Raw genomic sequence first — 20,016 nt, 5'->3', positions numbered from 1 at the left:
TGCTATTGTTATTGACATCACACTTTAGCTACCACGCCTTCTGATTCAGTCTGTAGTTGGTGTAGCAGCCTAATTCCGAAATGGATATGCGAACAGGTTCCTGTTGACAAGCTCGGACATCGGACCCGTCCGCCGACACCTTCTTCAATGTCAAAAGACCCTCATTGCATGTCACTACCAACTCAGTTGACCTGTACAAAAATCCATAACAAGTAAATACCTTCCTAAAGCCAAGACATGACATGACATCACAGAGCGATTAAATTAACCAGGAACAGTAAGCCAACAAAAAAAAAGCAAAGAACAGAAAGCCGCTGTCAGGTCTTCTCATAATCCCAACAACCCCATCTATAAACAAACGGTATATACCACTCCTTGTATTCTCCATCCTTGACATACAACTCGGTATAGGGCCTGCACAAAGCGAGGCAAACACTAAACCCTACGTATACTAATTAGTATGGAGTACTCAACACTTGCCATAGACAGCACTATGGGATTCCAGAACCACCGCCTTCCCCAAACAAAGGTGAAGTGCTTGACGTTTCCTGCCAGTCTGTGATCTATCCACTGTCTAGTGTTTCACCATCCACGGTCTCGGGTCCACCAGTCCAACTATTCATCTATCTAAAGCGCTAATCCCGTTCAGGTATCTATATTGAGCGTTAAACCTGTATGTCGCTCAACCTAAGAACAGGGGTACCTACCTCGTTGACCGTTGGACCGTTCCTCCCGCCATATCCCGAGCTAAGGGGCAATATACATATCATATCATACTATATCATATTGATTAAAACGAGGCGTAGGATAGGGGGGCAACAAAAGTACATACTGTGTACACACATACATATCTACTTACCCCAAGCAATGCATGGTAGGCAGCGATAGTCGTCGCACACGTACTCGTTCATGACACCTTCAAACACATGAACCCATCCACGCCAGTCCAATAGATCTACACAAGTTAAACAGAACCCTTACAGTACGGAACATTTATCAGCGCTAACAAGCTTATCATTTTATTCTCCCCGGCCCATGCTAAGGTTTTTGCAATTTCCTTTTCTTTGTTGCCAGCCGTCAGGTATGGCGCCTGAAAACCATATACAACTTACTAGTAGTCTATCTTAGTTAGATTGCATGATAGCCATGTTTTCGGTTGGTCTGTGTTACGTAGAGATGAACTGTTCACTCTTTTTGGACATTACTCTGATTTTGAGTAACTCACTTGAACCAGCTGGCTGGCATGTTTACTTGGCAACAGAGGCCCAATTGACAACCATTGGCAGACTAAAGATCTATAAAAGAACGCAATAATTGAACCATATTTAGGTGATTAGAGTTTCCAATTAAATATAGTGCCTACCTATCTAATTCCGACCAAACTACCCCGTATGGCCATTCGAAACTCCAGAACACTAATTCAAATACTATAGGATGTAATGTTGACACATGGCATAACACTACACGAGAGGCATGCTCATACTTCACTAGTAGTCAGCCTCACTTGTGAGCCTGAAAATAATATACACCATACCAGACAGACTAATTGTCCATTCAAAGTAAGAGGTATGTTTGCCATGTTATCCACCCCTCCGTATTCCCAATTGTACAAGTAACGTAACAGGCGAAATTCAGCTTCACGATCGTGAAAAGCACTCAACAAGCAGCAATCAACTGTCGCGCCGCTCCCGAACACAAGAACAGAAAGCGACCAACCGGAAGTTTCACCCGCGGGCTCTAGGCAGCCCGAAGGCTCTACTCCTACTTCCCGCCGAACTTATACCTGCTCGCGGGGATGGGCCAGATTTTGAAGGGCATGGGCTCTGCTGTGCTATGTTGATTTAGATGGTGTTAGTGTTGGCAATGGATGTTTGGTAGGGTATGCCTTTCGTAGATTAATTATTATCGCGAGATGAGAGATGAATATTTATTGTTTGATGGGATAGTGGAAATACAATCCTAGTATAGAGTGTTTGTAAACCTGGTTTAGCTATGTATCTAGGTGGCTGTATGGTTTTAATTATGATGGTTTGCATAGAGTTACGATATATATTTTTGTCGTCATATGCCAAGGAACCCAGTTGTTCATGAAGCATTCTAAGCTTGGCTGGCATCTGTGATTCAGCAGTGTCCTCTCCCTTTTTCTCTTCCGCCTTATATATATATATATATATATATACCCCGGTAGTTCCATCAGTGGAGTGTGAATGTTGGCCCTTCATGGATATAGAGTTTACGATAGATATGTATAGATCAACGCGGGGAGAAACCGCTCCTATGTAGTACCTTCAATCTATGGTCTGCAAGGCTTTCGGCATTCGTGATTCTATCACTATTAACTTTGAGTCGTATACTATACATGATAAGACATGACCATCATTGGTAAACATAAACCATTCCGGCGCGATCCACGCTGACAACCATTCCATACGGAACCCGGAGTACTGCGACATCCTGAATGAAGTCCAAGTGACTCTTCAGGAGCTGTTGTTGCTGCAGGCTAATCACAGTGCTGCGTGGGAGTCTCCCGGCCGTTCCCTTTTTGTTGTTGTTCTTTCCACCCGAGCTGGTAGTAGCGGCAGTGGTATTAGAATGAGGGAAGTGTTCGGAGGTCACTAGGAGGGATGGGCCCGGCTGAGACACCTCATAACGCGGCTTTCCGGCTACTCCGCTTTCCGAAACAACGTCTAGTCCGCTAACGATCGAGGATAGTTCGGGTCGAGCCAAGTCCCAAAAACGAATTTTGCGGTCACACCCACCGGACACAATAAATCCGCAGCGAGTACTGCTATCCCGGTTATCTTCAGGGGTGTCAAATCCAACGGCAAAAGCGCATATACCCGCTGGTGTACTAGAAGGAGATGGTCCTGAACCTTGCTCGATAGCTCCTGACATAGGTCCCTCCGTTGCGAACCGACTCAACATCCCTTCGGGCCGGTCACTATCAACGTGCCAAGCTTCGTACTCCTTGGAAATTATGAGTGTCTGTTTTGCTTTGGTGTCGTCGCTGGTAGGTGCTTGGTTGCCTACCCTAGGTGAGTCTGTTTGATACACTTCTCGGCAGCGGACTTTCTCAATATCCCAGACTGTAATCTCGTTGCCGTGGCTTCCACTGCTCGACACACAGACCCACCGACCCCGTCCCTTAGTTGGGTGCACTTGAAGTCTATGAATGATGCTGGATCCAGGAAGGCCCCATGCCTTCAGCCTCACTCGAAAGCGAAGATCCCAAAGGTCAAGAATGCCATGTGTTGTGCCTATCAAAAGCCAGTTATGCTTCCGGTCGCAACAGAATGTAGTTGGCGTCCCATGGTGAACAGGGTTTTGAAGCGAAAAGACAGGAAGCATAGTCTTCATGTCCAAGGCCAGAACCCGGCATGTGTTCGTCGCAATTAGGAGTGTAGACTGTGCATCTACACGGAAGTGTTCCATCCAGACCGCGTATTCCACGGTTCCATCTTCGGCTGCTGGTAGTTGGTACTCGCGTACGAGTTGGAGTTTGCCGTATCGAATAGTCTCGTTGGCGTTATTATAGTCAACCCTTACCGCGTGAATACTCCCGTCAGTCGCACCGCTGATGAAAGTGTGTGTGTTTTCAACAAATGTCAATGACCTGATCTTAGCTTCGGTAGAGTGGCGGTAGGTTTGGCGGGACCTGGGCGTCAAATTCTTCTCAAGACGGCTTGTATCCCAGATTTTGACAGTGCCATCATCCGAGGCAGTGATAAAAAAAGCATGATCTGGCGCTACTACGACCCTATTTACCGGTCCACTATGCTCACCAAAGATGACAACTAGTCCACCAGTTGGTTTCCATATCTTGCTCGTTTCGTAGCCGCTGGCTTTCTTGATCGCTCGCCTGGTGTCTATCTCTTTGACATAAGGACCTAGGTCAAAGAAGTCCGTAGGGTAGTTTTCCGCAAACACATTATCGAGTAACCTAAGAATGACAGGATTATGTCCTCCGTATGAGTGACTGGCATGATACTGTTGTGGCCCATTCTCGAGAGCTTTCCTGTCATGAGCAGCGGACAATGGTGATGGCTGCGGCGTTCCCCGATGTGATGGAATGTCGACTTTGCCAAATGCATTTGCAGAGCTCGTACTGGTTTTGGCGTAGGCCTTTGCAGACTCCCTACGATTGAGTAGGCTTATCGCGCTGGACTTCCTTTGTACACCAGTGGCTAGACTTCTTACCACCGGATTCTCAGCGTCAGTCGGTGTCGATGAACTATCGTGCCCAGGGCTATCTCTCCCCTCAGTAAGTCTTCGTTCAGTGTCTGAGCTAGGAGGTGATAAGGGCCCTGATCCTAGTGCAGCGCTTGGTGATGATGCCACTGGCGACGAGGCAGGAGAGCTTTCAGCTGCTCGAAGGGTATCCAAAGTATCCTGCCTTGGCATAGTCAGGACGGGCCCTATTTCTCTCTGCAGTTGACTTCTTGAACGTGCATGCTTTCTACGAGAGCTAGGTCTACTATCAATCGTAGTTGAAGCATCGAGTAGAGCATCGGTGATAGTATGTGGTCTGCGCTCTCCAGTTTTGCTAGGTAGGTCCTTGGCCAATGAGGCTCTGCGTGGCTTCACATTTTGATTCTTGTCAAAGAAAACGGTCTGAGGAGTTACTCCATATTGCGTCAAAGCAATGACGTTGTTCAAGTCAGAGGCCCTATTTTCAGACTCTTTTACCTGACGCGCAGTGACTCTCCATATGTATTCTCTGAGCGCGAGCAACTTAAGCTCATCGTCGGAACTCATCCCCATGTTTTTTAGTCTAGACAACCACTGCTCGTCTTCCTCGTTCTTGGAGTACGAGTTTAGAGAGTAACTCGAGCTTCTCTGGCTTCCTCTGGGAATGATACCATCATTCGCACCGAGGCTGAAGGTTCCCTCTAGATTTGCTGTTCTCCAAAATATACCCTTTTCAACCTTGGAAGCCCATATAAAGGCCAACTCGTATACATTCCTCGGAAGAGGCTTTTTAAGCGCGTCGAGTATATCACCCTCTGAAAACCCTACAATGTTGACTTTAAGGAAAGGCCGAATAAGTGGTGTAAGGATAGAATACTTATCGGCCACTGATAGGAGCTTGGTGGAGTTGACAATGAATGTCACAGCCGCTTCGCGGATCCACACGTTAGGATGAATCAAGAAACGCACTGTGATGTGAAGGAGATCCCAGGTGGTCGATCGTTGAAAAAGTCCGAGATCGGCCATCGCAGCAAGCGAGCGGAGAACTCTTTCCACAACAAATTCCTCCGTATCAGCCATCGACTGTACCATCAATGGTAAAATGTACTGTTCCAAGCTTGTGCTCCCAACGTAAGCTGTAACACCCACGACAGCCTCGAAAAAGGCACATTTTAGTATCCAATCACGGTCATTCAGATACGTATTTAGATGGCTTAAAATAACCTCATTAGTCTTGAGATTACCGAAAAAGACACAGAGGCTGGAGACAGATCCAAGGAACGCGCGTCGAACTGACGCATCGCTGTCGGTCAAAAGAGCTTTGGTGTGGGCTTCAAAGTACTCCAGAAGATCAACTCTTGCCACATCATAAAGATTGTGATAGGTGGCGTCTTCGGTCCACCTGAGTTCAGAGTCCGCTGGTATCAAAGCTGGCAGGCGGGTATCTGTGCGTAGCGCCTGTATCATATCCAAAAACCTGAGGGATGATTGCGCTAGCGATGCTATGCACGACGCATACGCGGCGCGTACCAGCGGGCTTGGGTCTGAATTGGAACTAGAAACAAATGGCTGCAACCTTGGAAAAATATATTCCGAAAATAGGTAAGCATTCACGGGAGACACGACATGGACCATTTCCAGTAGTTGTGCAAGCGAGCGTATGGCAGCAACCCTCACAGAGTCAGAGCGATCATTAAGAAGAATCATAATGTAAGGGAGGATGCGGTCTAATTTCGCCTCATCGGACAATCTCTCAGCAAAGGCAAGAAGGATATCGCAGGCTTTGACTCGGGAAGACGCTTTCGATGTGTTGCGTAAACTGGATACAACGAGGGTTAAGAAAATAAGAACACCATCGTCTGCCTGTGACTGAGATTTGGGCCCTTGATGACCATGCTGGGGCAAATCAAGCTGCACAGGGAAAGTATTGCCAGTAAGCCTCGAGGAAGTGCGATTAGAGCCATCCTTCAAAGTCTTGGTTGATGCACCGAGGAAATAAGAAATCTTATCGAAGTCAAGGTAGACCCTGTCTATTCTGTCATCGGCCTCTCCCCTGTTGGCAGATTCAGCTTCAACTTGTGTTCTACCCGAGGAGGGGTCTGTCATGAGAGACATATATTGATGGAGGAAACTATAAAAGTACTCCGGGAAGGCTTTGTTTTTCCAAAAGTTTAGGTATTCTTCTGCAGAATATCTTGACTCCGGGTCGATCTGAATCATGTGAAGAATCAATGCCCGAATTTCCGGATCCTCGATCTTGGCCAGCTGGCCATGTTCCGGACTGTATTCGCCTTTTCGATATTTGTACATTTGGCTCAAGGTAAATATGGGCGACTCTAAAAATAATTCTGCAATTACACAACCGGCACTAAAAATATCCATGGCCCAGTTAACTTGCTCAGATTCTCGTTTCTCACCAGCTTCTAGAAATCTTTCAGGCGCCAAGTAGCAGGTTCGTCGCCCTGAGGTGTCGAAGTAGAAATGAAAGTCTGCAGGATTGTCTTCCGGAAGGAATGTTAGTTTGAAAGAAGACGAGAAATCTGACAAATAGAGCCAATTCCATGATGTGACTAAGACATTCTCCGTTTTGATGTCACCATGGAAGACATCGAGCGCATGGCAATCTCGCAATGCGCACAAAAGCTGGAATGCAATCCATTTCTTTTCAATATCCTCTGGGAAAGGTCGCGTACTACGCCGGTTAGAGAAAGTCCGTGGGCTGGAGGTTCAGCACATACCTCATCCGGTCATAAAGAGAGCTGTGGATATATTGGCGAACTAAGTAACCGCCGGTACCAGTTTCAAGGATTCTTTGATAACCCAAGGCATTGGGAACATCCAACAGCAGCTTGCGCTCCCCTACCCTGATAAGTTAGAGCGCCTTGGGCATGTAGGCACACGGCATATAAACAAAAACGTACGAATTATAGCTTTGACATATAACTCTAGCTCCATGCTAGGAAATGGCTTCATTATTACCTTAACAAAAACGAGGCCATTTTGCTGCCTTGCCCGGATACTCTTCATAAATCTCCCACCACCCATCGACTTCTCATATGTCAAGTCTGACAGCTCTGGGATATCAATCCCGGCCGAACCCGCTGAAAGGGTTGTAAGTGAATAACCTTGGCCCATGTTGAGGTTCCTTCATCTCAGAGGCCTTTGAAAACAATGTAGCTCATCAACGCAAAGATAAGGGAAGCGTCCGTGTAATATACAGAGCAAATCTACGATACCGCTTTGACAGAAAAACGAGTAGTTGGTAGTCATACCTTCCAAAGGAGATGTTGACGCGGTGAAAGGTCGTTGTTGGGTAATGTACATGTCACATGATACGGGCGGTGTAATGTGCTCCGTAAACTCTGCCGTATTGACACGAGGGACCACCTGAGACAGGTTACTACGCGGTAATGATGATCATCGTTGTGGAACAAGACGCGTGTTTAGGGAAAAATAACGATGAAAATAAATTGGATAAAGGATATAATGAATTGAGAGGTATCTTGCAGATACATGGCGTTCGATAAGATGTGTTTACTTATCGCTAAAGGTTAGGCAATAAAGAAAAATTACTAATCAGTTATACCTTTTGACTTGCCAAAGCTCGGCCGTAAAAATGTATGTTTAACAATCGTCAACTCTTGAGATAGGTGCTTGAGGTATAGGTTGTGCCCGATAGACGCGATGGTGTACCGTACAAAGAGGAAAGCTTGTTTAGCTACTACTAGTATCAGGCTCAATAATACTGCCTTATCCAATCAGACGACATAATTTAGTACAGCCGGTCCCGTCTTACTGATAGCCTGTCAAACCATTATGGAGTTATATTACTTCACCGTTTATCCTGCTCTGCAAAACTCCACCTTTCGTGCCCCTCGGTGACATATCATACCTGCAAGGTGTTTATCCCGAATTGTGTGTGTTTGAAGATTGGGTCAAAGGACTTGGGTCCATGCTATTCAGTTTACTCCATAAAGAATTTCGTCGTCAGTCTACGCCAAGGCCATCATCCACTTTATCGAAGGTACGGAATCGGTCAAGAAGCGCGACGTCCAGTCACGACCACGACTATGTTTCCAGTGATGGATTTGCTAATCATTACTAGGGTTCTCGATCGTGAAGCCGACACCAGGGCTGACCGACCTTGACACCGACCGGGAGAGAAACTCCTGGGTAGCCAATGACCACTATGCCTTCAGTCAATCTGGATTGTTCTGCGTCGTCAATAGGGCCCCAAGGAAATGACCATCCCGAGGTTCCGATTATTGATGATAACGAACCGTTAGTTGACGTGGTCCGAAAGCTATCTAAGTATTTTGCGCTCTCACTACATTGTTTGGAAAATGGCCCTGACATGCTCTTGTCTAGTTATTTGACATTGACTATATCTGATGTCTCATATACCTTTGAACAAATCGGGTCTACTTCTCACGGCTATAGTCTCAGGTTGCTAATCCATTCTTTAGTGGAAAGCTCACATAACACTTATATAGTCCCTGCATTAATGTAAGTTTAGTCTGATATATTTACGCCTTTTCCTTATCAGAGGAGTTTGAACTCACTTGTCTTAGGATACTGAAGTGGCAATTTGATAATGCTGCTGATTATGATTGGGGCGTAAGTGAAAGTCGAGGATACGCTTGTGAATATGTCGCCTGGCAAATTGTCTGTCATCTTAATCAGCGGGAAACTCTTGAATACCTGCTTGAGGAACTCACATGGCCCACACAGAAGGCCATCAACCTTCCTCAAGCGGAAATTGGTGCTTCTGGGTATGCCTCTGCTGCTACTACTGATCGCAGGACATTAGAAGAGGATGAGAGGGCGCCATTGTTGCTGGGCTCGTCCTCATCTTTGTATCGTTTCTTTGGCGGCACCAGGCGTCTAGGTAGCTCACTTGAGGGTGACAATCGAGGATCCCACGACTTCACACATGATGCGTATGAACTGGAGAAGTTCTCTCTGTTTTTTGGACTTAATGCCCTAGAGATTGCAACTATTGCCCACGCAAAGAAATTTCTCAGCCAAAAAGTGGTACAGAGAGTCATTGACCATATCTGGAAAGGAGAAATTGTTTTCTGGGATACCCTGAGCGTGCACTCGACAAAGAAGCCACACTTCTTCAATAAAAGGTAACATGACCACTGCTTACCAAGCTCCTGCCGATTGCTGAAGTGCATTTGTGATGCAGGACAGCGGATCCTTATTCTCGGTTACGGGTTCCAGTATATCGCAAAGCGTTTGAAGCGGCTTTCTTTGTCTCTTTCTTAATCCTATACTATGCGGTCTTAGTTGAACGAAAGCCGACGGGTATAGGAATCTTTGAAACACTGATGTATTTCTGGATCGCTGCCTTCGCTTATGATGAAGTAAGCGGAATGGCAGATGCGGGGATGCTTTTTTATCAAATGGACTTCTGGAAGCTATGGAATATGGGAATCATAGGTACCGGACTTGCCTTTGTCATTTCAAGTGAGTCATTATTTCTTGTGAATCTGCCTTACCGTTAGTTCAGCTCTTTCAGCTGGACTAGGATCCTGTGCCATCGGGGTGAGCGATCCCTAGTTTCGCCCCGATCTATGTGCTAAATCTGAAAATTGTCTAGGGATTATCGGGCTGGCCAAAGATAGCGATTACATTACAGACTTGTCATTTGATATACTTTCATTAGAGGCATTATTCCTAGTCCCAAGGCAAGTTTCACTTGCTGGTATTAAGTTTCAAGTCCATGTTTAGGATCTGACGGTGGCAAACAGGATATGCTCACTTGTCAGCCTCAATTCCTATTTTGGGAGTCTGGTACGTCGGGCCCGCCGACCCTGCATTAAAGAAACGCATATCATTGAATGGGCTGACAAGTATTGTGCATAGATACCTGTTTTGAAGGAGATGGTACCACGCCCGGGGCTAGTGTGATGACGGAGAAGCTGATAAGACTGATCGCTCGGGTCTAGACAAAGTCGTTCTTCCGGTTTATGCCCGTTGTAGTTGTTCTATACATTGGTATGTGGCGCTGATGCACGCTAGAGCGTTGAAGGTACTCGTAGTCTCATATGATGACATTGTGGCACTGCAGGGTTCTTGACGACGTTCACCATGCTTGCCCGTGACCGACTTTCCCTCAGGCAAATGTCCTGGATTTTAGTGAAGGTGTTCTTTGGGTATTGCGGTGAGACCCTTGTTGTTGAACTGCTCCTACTAACAACGCGAGGCAGATCGAACGTCTTAGGCTTTGTGCGTTGTATTCCGTTGGCGTAGAAGTGTTCTTCAAACTAATGGTGGCTGAAATGATTGGATATTAGGACATCGCTCACGAAGTAAGTACAATGCGCTAAGCAGCTGTCATGCAGCCCGAATCAAAATTGCAAGGGGGTTTGGAAAATCGGTTGGCTATGGCGTTAAGTTGACTGACGCGCTAATTCTTAGATTTCCCCGATCTTCGGCTACGGTTTGATGTGAGTTTGCCCTTCAGTACGAAATATACTGCGCCACATGTACCTTTCGTGACCTTGGCCGCATACTCTTTCGATCACGTTCGACATTTGGAAAGATTTTCGAGATAGTATGGCGCTATCTAATTCAGTGCCGCCGTCTTTGCACTATCTATCCCTCTCATGCTCCATTAATTTTCCTTTTTTTCCCCCTCTAGCCTTGGGTGTTGCATTTGTACCTACGCGCCGCTTTGGGCCGTACGCCGATAACCCCACGATACTTGGCATGAAAAGTCTAGTTACATCAAAAGAGGAATATGGAAGCTGATGTGTGCAAATCACAGGCTAATTTTCGTCTCGATGACGAACCTTTTACTGATCTCTTCTTTGGTCAGTCTCATGAGCATGAGTCTGGAAGGGGTATGTTTAATCTAGTGCCCAGTGTGGGGCATCCCAACCTGATTCGTCCAAGAATGCTAATTTGTCTACCCAACATTCTATCTAATGTAGGTTATGGCTCACGCTCGCGAAGAATATCTTTTTCAGTTAGTTTTACTGGTATCTGTTTCCTCGCTATTGATTCCCCGCTGATGTGGAGGACCAGGTTATCTATTTACGTGTTGGAAAGCAGTAATTCCCGAAGACTAACCTATTTCATGCCACCATTGGTTAGTACTGCAAGGGTGTTGTGGTTCATCCATGCCGCTAACCACGGAACCTTGATACACAGAACCTCATCCCTCTGCTTTGTATCCGCCCGTTGAGGCTCTTTCTGCCTGCGGAGCATATCCGCCGGGTGCGCATCGTTTTGCTCAGAGCAACACACCTTCCCTTTGTTGCACTCATCTGGGCCTATGAATCTAGTCGCCATTATGTCTCGCGGAGAAATAGTCAATGGCCCCCGATAGCCACAGCACGGGGAAGTAGTCGCCCCGTGTCATCGATTCAGACTGGGTTGGCTTTCTCCACAGCTGATGCTCGTTCTTTAAGTTCCGGTAGGGCCAGAAAACAACCTAACCCAGAGCAGTATATTGGGGTGCGTGGACGAGACGCGGGCCCGGCCGGGAGTGTTGACCTCGCAGATATGATCGACGAGGTGGAACGGTTGCGCACTCAAGTGGAGCGAGTGGCAGCCACAGTGGCCTTTCACCACCGAGTTCAATAATGAACGTTAGGGGGAGAAAGGGACTGGGGCTAAATGTGGACTACATTCAAGTAAAGGCGACGGACCACTGCCATATACGCACGCACTGCTGCTCGCCTAAAGGGTTAGCGCGAAGACCGGTCACTTTACCAGTTCCAAATCGGAAATAATTCTGAGTAGATTGTTATTGAGCAATCATCTATGTTATGTGTTTCCAAAAAAAAAAAACTTTTTCTTATTTTTTATGTTCCAAATTTCTATTTTATTTGATCCTTGGTTATTTCATCCGGTTTTTTATGATTTTGGAGGGGTGGCGTATGGAATAATTGGCAGCTACTTGTTCCAATGATGTATTGGGATGAGTATTGATTTTGTCTCAGCTCGTATGATCTTCAACAACGTCCATATTATTTGCATGACCGGATGAAACTCATGACGGGACAAGGTTAGTGGCATCTAACATGGGCGTACCTACTCATGGATCAAAAGGGTTTCACGCTGATCGTCAACAGAAAATGAGAAATTTCGGGAAAAGTAAACAAAACCATGAATGGTCTCTTTTTTTTCTATAAAAGAAAAACACCAAACTGAAAAGAACGATAGCCAATGACACCTACATAGGAGAACAACTGATTCATGGTGTAAACCAGCGAGCCTGCAGAGATATGATTATTTGCTGGTCCCATCAAGGGTCGGGTGGCCGGAGAGCCCCTCTTGCCTAAACAGGAGGCTCCATCATTCTCACCATTTCATTTCTATCCTCCATGACAGACTGCGTTAGTCTCCTACCCCTCTCTCCCCTTTTTTCTCGGATCATGCGGCTGTGTTTACCAATCAGACTGGGAGACACGCACTGCTATTTTGCCAAGTAAGGTTACCAGACTGTCGGGTCGTCACTAAACCTCTTTGATGAAAGAGCAGTGGGTGAAGTGTGCGCTGGTGTTTGACTGGCCAGCGGTGATCGGGGGGTGTCAGCGGTCCCATACGTTCCATACGTTCCATACTCCGTACCCATACATACATGCTACTGCTGTGGTAGTGGTGGTGCCTTCGTTGCTCAGCGCTGGTTGTCGTGAACTGATGCGGTCTTTTTTCTTGCATTCGATCTAAACGAACAGAACCCACTCACTCACAAACATCCCCGTCGAGATGAGCCTTCTCTCGTTGCTATCCTACATGACACGACACTACTCTACACCCCTGTCTCCCACTCCCCGCTAGCTACTTTTTTCTTTTTTTTTTTTTCCTTCTATTTCCCTTCCAATTTTGCCTGGAGCCTACTCGGGCAAACACACTAACCCTGGCCACAATGGCGGCTCCTCCAATTGTTAATCAAAAACAATGCCTAACACTGTCTTGCCTAACCCTACGGCAATGACTGATACTTTGGCCTGATCACACTTTTTCGGCGCTAAGGAATTGTGCATGACTTGGGATTATCGCGCCTATCTCAATGTTGCAGACATGGGCTGCAGACAACCCGGTCCGGCCCTTTCCCCCAGCTAGACTTCCCACACCCCTACACCCTTCTTCCCTTCTTCTGTGGCTCTTGTTCACCGCATCCATGCACATCCAGTCCGTCGAATCTGCCTTGGCTGACCAGGCGTCAAGGTCACTGCTTGACGGCCCTTCATCGTGTCATTGCGGCGGAAACTCCCCTCCAATTATCATATGGCTCGGTTTATCGAGATAGCCATCAGCCACAGTCTATGCCTGTTCCTGACCTCACCTATCAGCAGAAATGCTACTGAGTCACCAGTACTTATATAGATGATATTTATTCCCCTACCTTTCGTGTTTCGAATCAAATATAGAGTCTTCGAATCCGCGAGCTACCCACTTGTTAGGTAAAAGTCTAACGAGCGTGAGGATAGCACAATTGTGTTTTGGCGCCACTACCTCCCACATTCGCTTCATTCTTCCCTGTATTATTCTATTCTCTTTGTTCTTGTTCTTTTTGATCAAACAGGATTGTGTATCTTGAGAATGGAGCAGGCTCCTACATCGTTTTCTTCGCCCTCGCCCTTCGTTCGATCGCCACCGGAAAATCACATAATGCTGGAAGATACTTCCGCTTATTCATCGCCTATGTGCTCTGTCTCAAGCTATCCGAGCAACTCGCAGTCGACCACTGGTTTAGGAATCTCCCATTGTGAGATGGAAGACCCATCCAGTCAGTTAAGGCTGTTTCCACCCGACACATACCCATCGCCGGTAACAGAATGGCCGAATCAGATGATCCCTCCCGAATCCCTTCTCGAGACGACGCTGGACGTCGGTCATTTCTCTCCAGGGCCATGCTACGAGCCATTTGGTGCTCATTCTGATGTTTCTGTCTCGCCCCTTACCTACTACAGCCCGCAAACTCTGAACGCCTCTTCTAGCTATGGCTCTGCTATGGATTTCGCCGGAAATTCTGGCACTTTGAGTGCCCCCTCATCTCGCTTTTGGCCGAATACCCCCCAATCCGACGCTGCTAATCCCGAGATCCAGCCCCGAGTGAAGGAAGAACCTGACGACAGTTGGGAGCAACACATTTTGACAAAGGCCAGTGATTCTACGGGAATTGGCTCGATGCCACAAATGCCTCACATAGTGAGCAACAATGCTTATTCAACATCTCAACACTTTTCCAATAACGGTAATGGTACTTTGGTCGAATTAAACCCAAATCTGGGATGCCAGAGGGATGAGAGCCGAAAGCCTACAGCACGAAATGCTCCTGTTGAAGTAGTCTTTCAATTGACGAAAAGCGACAGCGACCTCCCCGATGAGCGGTGCAAGATACCATCTGCAAGTGGCCTTGAATGCCCCATCTGCAGTATGAAGTTCACTCGACGTTCTAACTGTCGCGAACATGTGAAGAGGCATGACCCAAGCCTCAGAAAGTCGTACCACTGCGAGTTCTGCGATAAGCCATTCGGAAGAAGGACTGACCTTCGGCGACATGTAGATAGTGTGAGTTGAATTGCGGTTTCCTTATGAATACATGGCTGATAGAAACACAGATTCATCATGGAATCCGAAAATTCGGTTGTGAGGATTGTGGCCTACGGTTCAGCCGACAAGATACACTCTCGAGGTAAAAAAGCTAATATATCATGGTGTATATGTGTATACAAGCTAATATGGTTTGATATGATAGACACAAAGCAGACGGTTGTCCTCGAAGACCACGACGCACGGGTGTCTCCAGAAAGTTCGAAGCAATTCAAGCGTCGCAACACGTCCCTGGACTTCCTCCCAAAGATCCCCACGGCAGAAACAAACGACGGCAGTCCTTACCGAAGCAATAGCTGTATGTCTGGCACAGTGATCGAGAAAAAATCAAGATATACGGTTAACCATTACTGCGTTGATCGCGGATATGGTAGTTACGGTTATACGCATAACGTCTCAGTTCAGCAATGAATGATGTACATTTGTCTGGAACATAATGAATGCTCTTGTGGATGAGGTGGCTACCTGCATTGTTTTATGAAATTCTTTTGCATAAATCACTGGTTTTTGAATAATGTTGTTCGAGTTTGGAATTGTCATTACTTTGTCTTTTCCCTCCTTTCGTTTTCCTTTTCTTTTTTTCTTCCCTCTCTTTGTTGTCATTAGAACTAGTATCATCGAATGGCTGGCCCATACTTGAACATATGGATATGAACGATTTGATGCTTAAAAGCCTTGTTAATCATAAACTTGATTCCTTTTTTCTTGTCTTTTCTTTTGGATTTTCGTCTCTGTTTTACTAACCGGACAAAGTAGGATTCAACGGGATATTCACGTCGGCTAAGCTGTTCCGTGCACGAGCCGACGGCTCTGGAACCTTATAGACGCCAACAACAACACTAGGCAGGTCCACAAAGTCGCGAAACTCAAATAGCGTTGCTGGTCACCTTCTCTGAAAGCTCATTTGTCGGGTTCATGCGATGGTCAAGCTAATGAGACCTAGTATCTTACCACGGAAGCTTCCCCGTACGCGACCCGGGCGATCACCAAAGTATTTACCAAACTGCTCACTACCTAGTACGAAATATAAGGCGGCCGAAGGGAGACAATGTCCTCCGCGCAGAGTAAAACCCGCAGCTCCGTCCGTGCCTGAGAACCAGAGGAGTCTGAATCCGTTATTTTTATACATATGTCGATATGCTTGTCATGACCACTACTATCACAGTAGCAAAGCCTTACGATGAGATCGCGCTTGTAGCGAGTGACCATTTCTCGCTAAGCAAGTTCGGCCGTCTGAAGCTCGGGGCCGACAATCCGCCTTAAAAGTAGAACAAGTGTCTGGAACGGTTTACGGGTGGATTAATTTCTGGAAGAGCAGCCCTAAATCTTTTAGTTTCAAACAAGCGCGTCCCCAAGCAACGCCATTAAGTGGCTACGGCTATAGCGTCTAACCTGCCTCGGAAATTTGGGAAGCCAGGGTCAGATTTCCCATAGGTTCCATGATGCCATTAGCTGGTTCATAACAAAAGGGTGGACCAGATCATTACCTGGATTGGCTGCGGGGAGAATGGAATACGTACTTCTTAAGATTGAACCAAACATAGTTACTCAATAAACATACCTAGGTAACTATAACTATAGACTTCTTGAATAGGAAATAGTAAAAGAAGGGCCGATGAAAGAATTTGTCATCCCGCGCTGGAGGTTGGGGTTTCCGGAAACTTAGTCATTATGTTGGCAACCTAATAAATCAATCATCAACCATCTGGCTCAATTTGATCTCTCAGCGAGCCCAGGACGGTTACGGGTAAGGCGCGCAGATTCCGGATGTGGCTTGGTTTTGTTTTGTTTGTACTCAAAGTCAATATTAGTTGCAGATATTGATAGGCAAAGAATAACTAGAGGCTAATTCTACTTGAAGGGACTCTGGAGTAACTCCGATTACTTCGGTACCCACTGTATTTTTGTTTGTTTACCTAGTAATAACAAGGTATCATCCTCCTAGTGCGTTACCTCGACTCGCGATATAACTCCAGAAAGGAGAAGTTTCTGGGATTGTAATCAGGGTTGCTATTAATTTCGAATTAACAACCATGGATTGATCTAGTAAACATCCTTGTAATCTATCATGTGAAGTTCTGGCCACAGGCACATCTGTACATACGTGCATATTCGGTATCTCCAGCCTTATCTCCTCGGGCTTTGTATGTACAAGCTAGACCAAGCAAGGCACAATGTGCCAAGATACGAATCCATCCATATCCTGTGCGTTGGTTCAAATACCCTTGCTGCTATTGCCACCACAGGTCATGTGCAGCAATACAGTTCAGTGTGTTCTGTCTCAGTTCAGCTGAGGCTGACAAGGGAGTGTACACTAATCCCAATCGAGGTACTTCTGGAATGCATCCCGGAGACTTTTGGCTATTTTCAAACCAACATAAGCATAACACTAACTATTAAGCACAAGCGTATATCAGGGACGGCCAATTTCACACATTAAGAAGAATTTCACATCCTCCATATCTTTGCTGGTCTGCTACGACAAGAAATACGCAGGCGGTATCCCTGTACAGCCAGGTGCTAACTTACTGAGAAGTATAGGACTACAAAAGATATCGCTACGAAGTTGACTAGTGGCCGATATCCAAATCCCGATGTCACGACTCAGTAATAGTACGCAGGCTTCTAAGATATAACCGTGTTACCATGAGAGTGCTGTCGATCTTCGGGATCTCTATTGTTTTCGTTTTATATCTTGCATACCTCTATCAGGATTGGGCCAGATCTGCACTACTTCTTCCCTTGTTGTATTTCCGTCTTCAGGGACATCGGAGATCTCGTTGCGGAATGCGGATGCTATTGATTGTCGCCACGATAGAAGGCATGCATGTCCGGATTCCATCACCAGTTCGCTTTTTACACAATTAGCTTTCATCCGTTAGTCATATTAAAAAGCTGTAGCTGGGTTATCGTGTGATAGGCATGACAAGGGAAATACCTAGCTCCGTCCATTCGCTGCTAGCTAATAGGAATCACGGCTTCAAAAAGTTAGCTAGGACTAGCACGACCAACACCTACCTCGTACGTTATCCCTGGTTTGACATGCAGTGATCAATGGATTTAGATATTGACTGCTAAGGCCGACCAACTGAGCGGAACTATAAGCCACCCGTCTACTAAATTGAGAAGATGGCTGCAGCTGACGTCCCATGATCTTATATATGCGGGGCACGACCCATGGCATCTCGCCACCTCAGACATGTACAGAATGCTGTGTCAGTACTACATAGCTCGTGTAACTGTCGCTATGCATGGTTTAGACATATCGAGGGTACCAATGAGTTCTATGAGACAGCTACATGGGATTCTATCTTTCTGCGTGCTACTATATCCAGTAGCCATCCTAGATCTACGATAGCCACAGTCTATACCTGGCAAATGGAAGTGCTCGCGGCGGTAGCCTTGTCTCATATACTAGTAGGAAGGAGGCCCGGCGTTCGAATGTTCTCGACATGCTCTACAGCAAGCTACTACTTCGGGCCGAGCGATGATTGGTGTGACCAAAATGGAAAATGAGCAGCCAGCCGAAAGTGGGTGACATTGCACTCTGTATGAGATACCTTCTGCAATGAATTACGTGGAGGCTTGCAGGGAACTTAGTAGGTAGGTTGTTTGTCTGTATAGCCACCGCTACTAGGTACTACTAGTAGTAGAGGATAGGTAGAGGATTGCAGTTGCCCAATAGCGGGTGTTCCAGATCCTCCACTAATTTTGCTCTGATACACCGCCTCTGAAGGGCGGGGATTATTTCATCCCCTTTCCCCTCCAGAAGGCCTGCACAATACCACTTCGGATTGCGAGCGTCATACACCACTTGTCACAATGAGCGCAACTACTACAATTACCGAAACCCCTAGAATTACGGCGGAAAATGTTGCTACTCTCTTCCCAGATGTCGATACTTCTTTGGCTCGTGAAGTCCTTCCCAAAGCCGACGGCAATCCCTCTGCAGCTAGCAGCACCGAGCTGGCGGGTTACGACGAGGAACAAGTCCGTCTGATGGATGAAGTATGCATCGTTCTGGATGATGATGACAAACCTATTGGAAGTGCCAGCAAAAAGATCTGTAAGATCCTCCCTTTACATGAGTACTCGTCTGGTGCAGTGCGCTTTTCCTGCTAGCGTCTTGCCTCCTCTCTTTGCCAATACCGTTTACTGACGGCTTAATTGCTTGGTGAAAAATAGGCCACCTCATGACCAACATTGACCGGGGCCTTCTCCACCGTGCCTTTTCCGTGTTCCTCTTCGATTCCAACAAGCGCTTGCTCCTCCAACAGCGTGCCAGTGAGAAGATCACATTCCCGGATATGTGGACAAACACTTGCTGCTCTCACCCCCTTGGAATTGCTGGCGAGACTGGTTCTGAGTTGGATGCCGCTATCTTGGGCGTGAAGCGGGCTGCACAGCGGAAGTTGGAACATGAGCTTGGAATTAAGCCGGAGCAAGTACCCCTGGATAAGTTCGAGTTTTTCACGAGAATCCATTACAAGGCTCCTAGCGATGGGAAATGGGGAGAGCATGAGAGTATGTTCCACCTCCTTTGACATTCACTTCATGACTTAGCTGTCGTCGAAAACTAACATCATTAAGTCGACTATATCCTCTTCATTCAAGCCGATGTAGAGTTGCAGCCTAGCGCGAATGAAGTTCGAGACACGAAGTACGTCTCGGCTGACGAATTGAAGGCGATGTTTGAGCAGCCGGGGTTGAAATTCACGCCCTGGTTCAAACTCATCTGCAATTCGATGTTGTTCGAATGGTGGAGCCACCTCGGCTCTCCAACCCTGGAGCAGTACAAGGGCGAGAAAGGAATCCGGCGTATGTGAGATTCTACTCTACGGAAACTGATGATATGATGTTATCCGTTTGTCTTGCAACGTAGCGGGTATCTTTCGACTGTTCCCGTCCGCTTCCTCGAATTATGATACCATGGCATGGGCCAGTCAAATGCACTATTAATGTATGAACGGGACTTATTTTATGTTTATAGGTATCTATCTTCATTTATTTGGGGCTAATGACAGATCCCTTCTCTCTTGTTACGATTTGGCGTCCTATTTCCTCATGACATGGGTCTACGATAGTGCATTGTTTAGAAAGCCTGCTCAAGGCTGGATCTTCTATTAAGCGAAAAAAAGCCAATCCCATTCTCTTAATTATTACTTTTTGCATCCGTTGCCAAGAACAGTATACAGCTCCCGAGAATCACAGTCCCCACCACTGTAAATGTCATTTGTGTTTTCCATCCGCTCT

At 46.5% G+C, this 20,016-nt stretch overlaps 4 protein-coding genes across 4 annotated transcripts; 3 read left to right on the top strand and 1 right to left on the bottom strand.

The window, feature by feature from the left end:
- Positions 1–2,376: 2,376 nt before the first annotated feature.
- ABOM_004103 (ubiquitin-binding serine/threonine protein kinase VPS15) lies at positions 2,377–7,323 on the bottom strand (the record flags this gene model as incomplete). Its single annotated transcript, XM_022531233.1, has 3 exons — positions 2,377–6,880; positions 6,927–7,047; positions 7,110–7,323. 3 exons carry the CDS (start codon positions 7,321–7,323, stop codon positions 2,377–2,379), a joined length of 4,839 nt encoding a protein of 1,612 aa, XP_022393025.1.
- Positions 7,324–8,377: 1,054 nt separating this feature from the next.
- On the top strand, positions 8,378–11,784 carry ABOM_004102 (uncharacterized protein; the record flags this gene model as incomplete). Its single annotated transcript, XM_022531232.1, has 4 exons — positions 8,378–8,694; positions 8,760–9,320; positions 9,380–9,557; positions 11,350–11,784. The coding sequence occupies 4 exons, from the start codon at positions 8,378–8,380 to the stop codon at positions 11,782–11,784; spliced, it is 1,491 nt and encodes a 496-aa protein (XP_022393024.1).
- Positions 11,785–13,749: 1,965 nt separating this feature from the next.
- Positions 13,750–15,059, top strand: ABOM_004101 (putative C2H2 finger domain protein (Ezf); the record flags this gene model as incomplete). Its single annotated transcript, XM_022531231.1, has 3 exons — positions 13,750–14,721; positions 14,772–14,845; positions 14,909–15,059. 3 exons carry the CDS (start codon positions 13,750–13,752, stop codon positions 15,057–15,059), a joined length of 1,197 nt encoding a protein of 398 aa, XP_022393027.1.
- Positions 15,060–18,585: 3,526 nt separating this feature from the next.
- idi1 (isopentenyl-diphosphate delta-isomerase IDI1) lies at positions 18,586–19,589 on the top strand (the record flags this gene model as incomplete). Its single annotated transcript, XM_022531230.1, has 3 exons — positions 18,586–18,829; positions 18,949–19,287; positions 19,354–19,589. 3 exons carry the CDS (start codon positions 18,586–18,588, stop codon positions 19,587–19,589), a joined length of 819 nt encoding a protein of 272 aa, XP_022393026.1.
- Positions 19,590–20,016: the final 427 nt, after the last annotated feature.

This window comes from Aspergillus bombycis, assembly GCF_001792695.1.
Source record: "Aspergillus bombycis strain NRRL26010 chromosome Unknown contig00010, whole genome shotgun sequence".
Classification (NCBI taxonomy): Eukaryota; Fungi; Ascomycota; class Eurotiomycetes; order Eurotiales; family Aspergillaceae; genus Aspergillus; species Aspergillus bombycis.
This window is presented reverse-complemented; position numbering and strand designations above follow the sequence as displayed.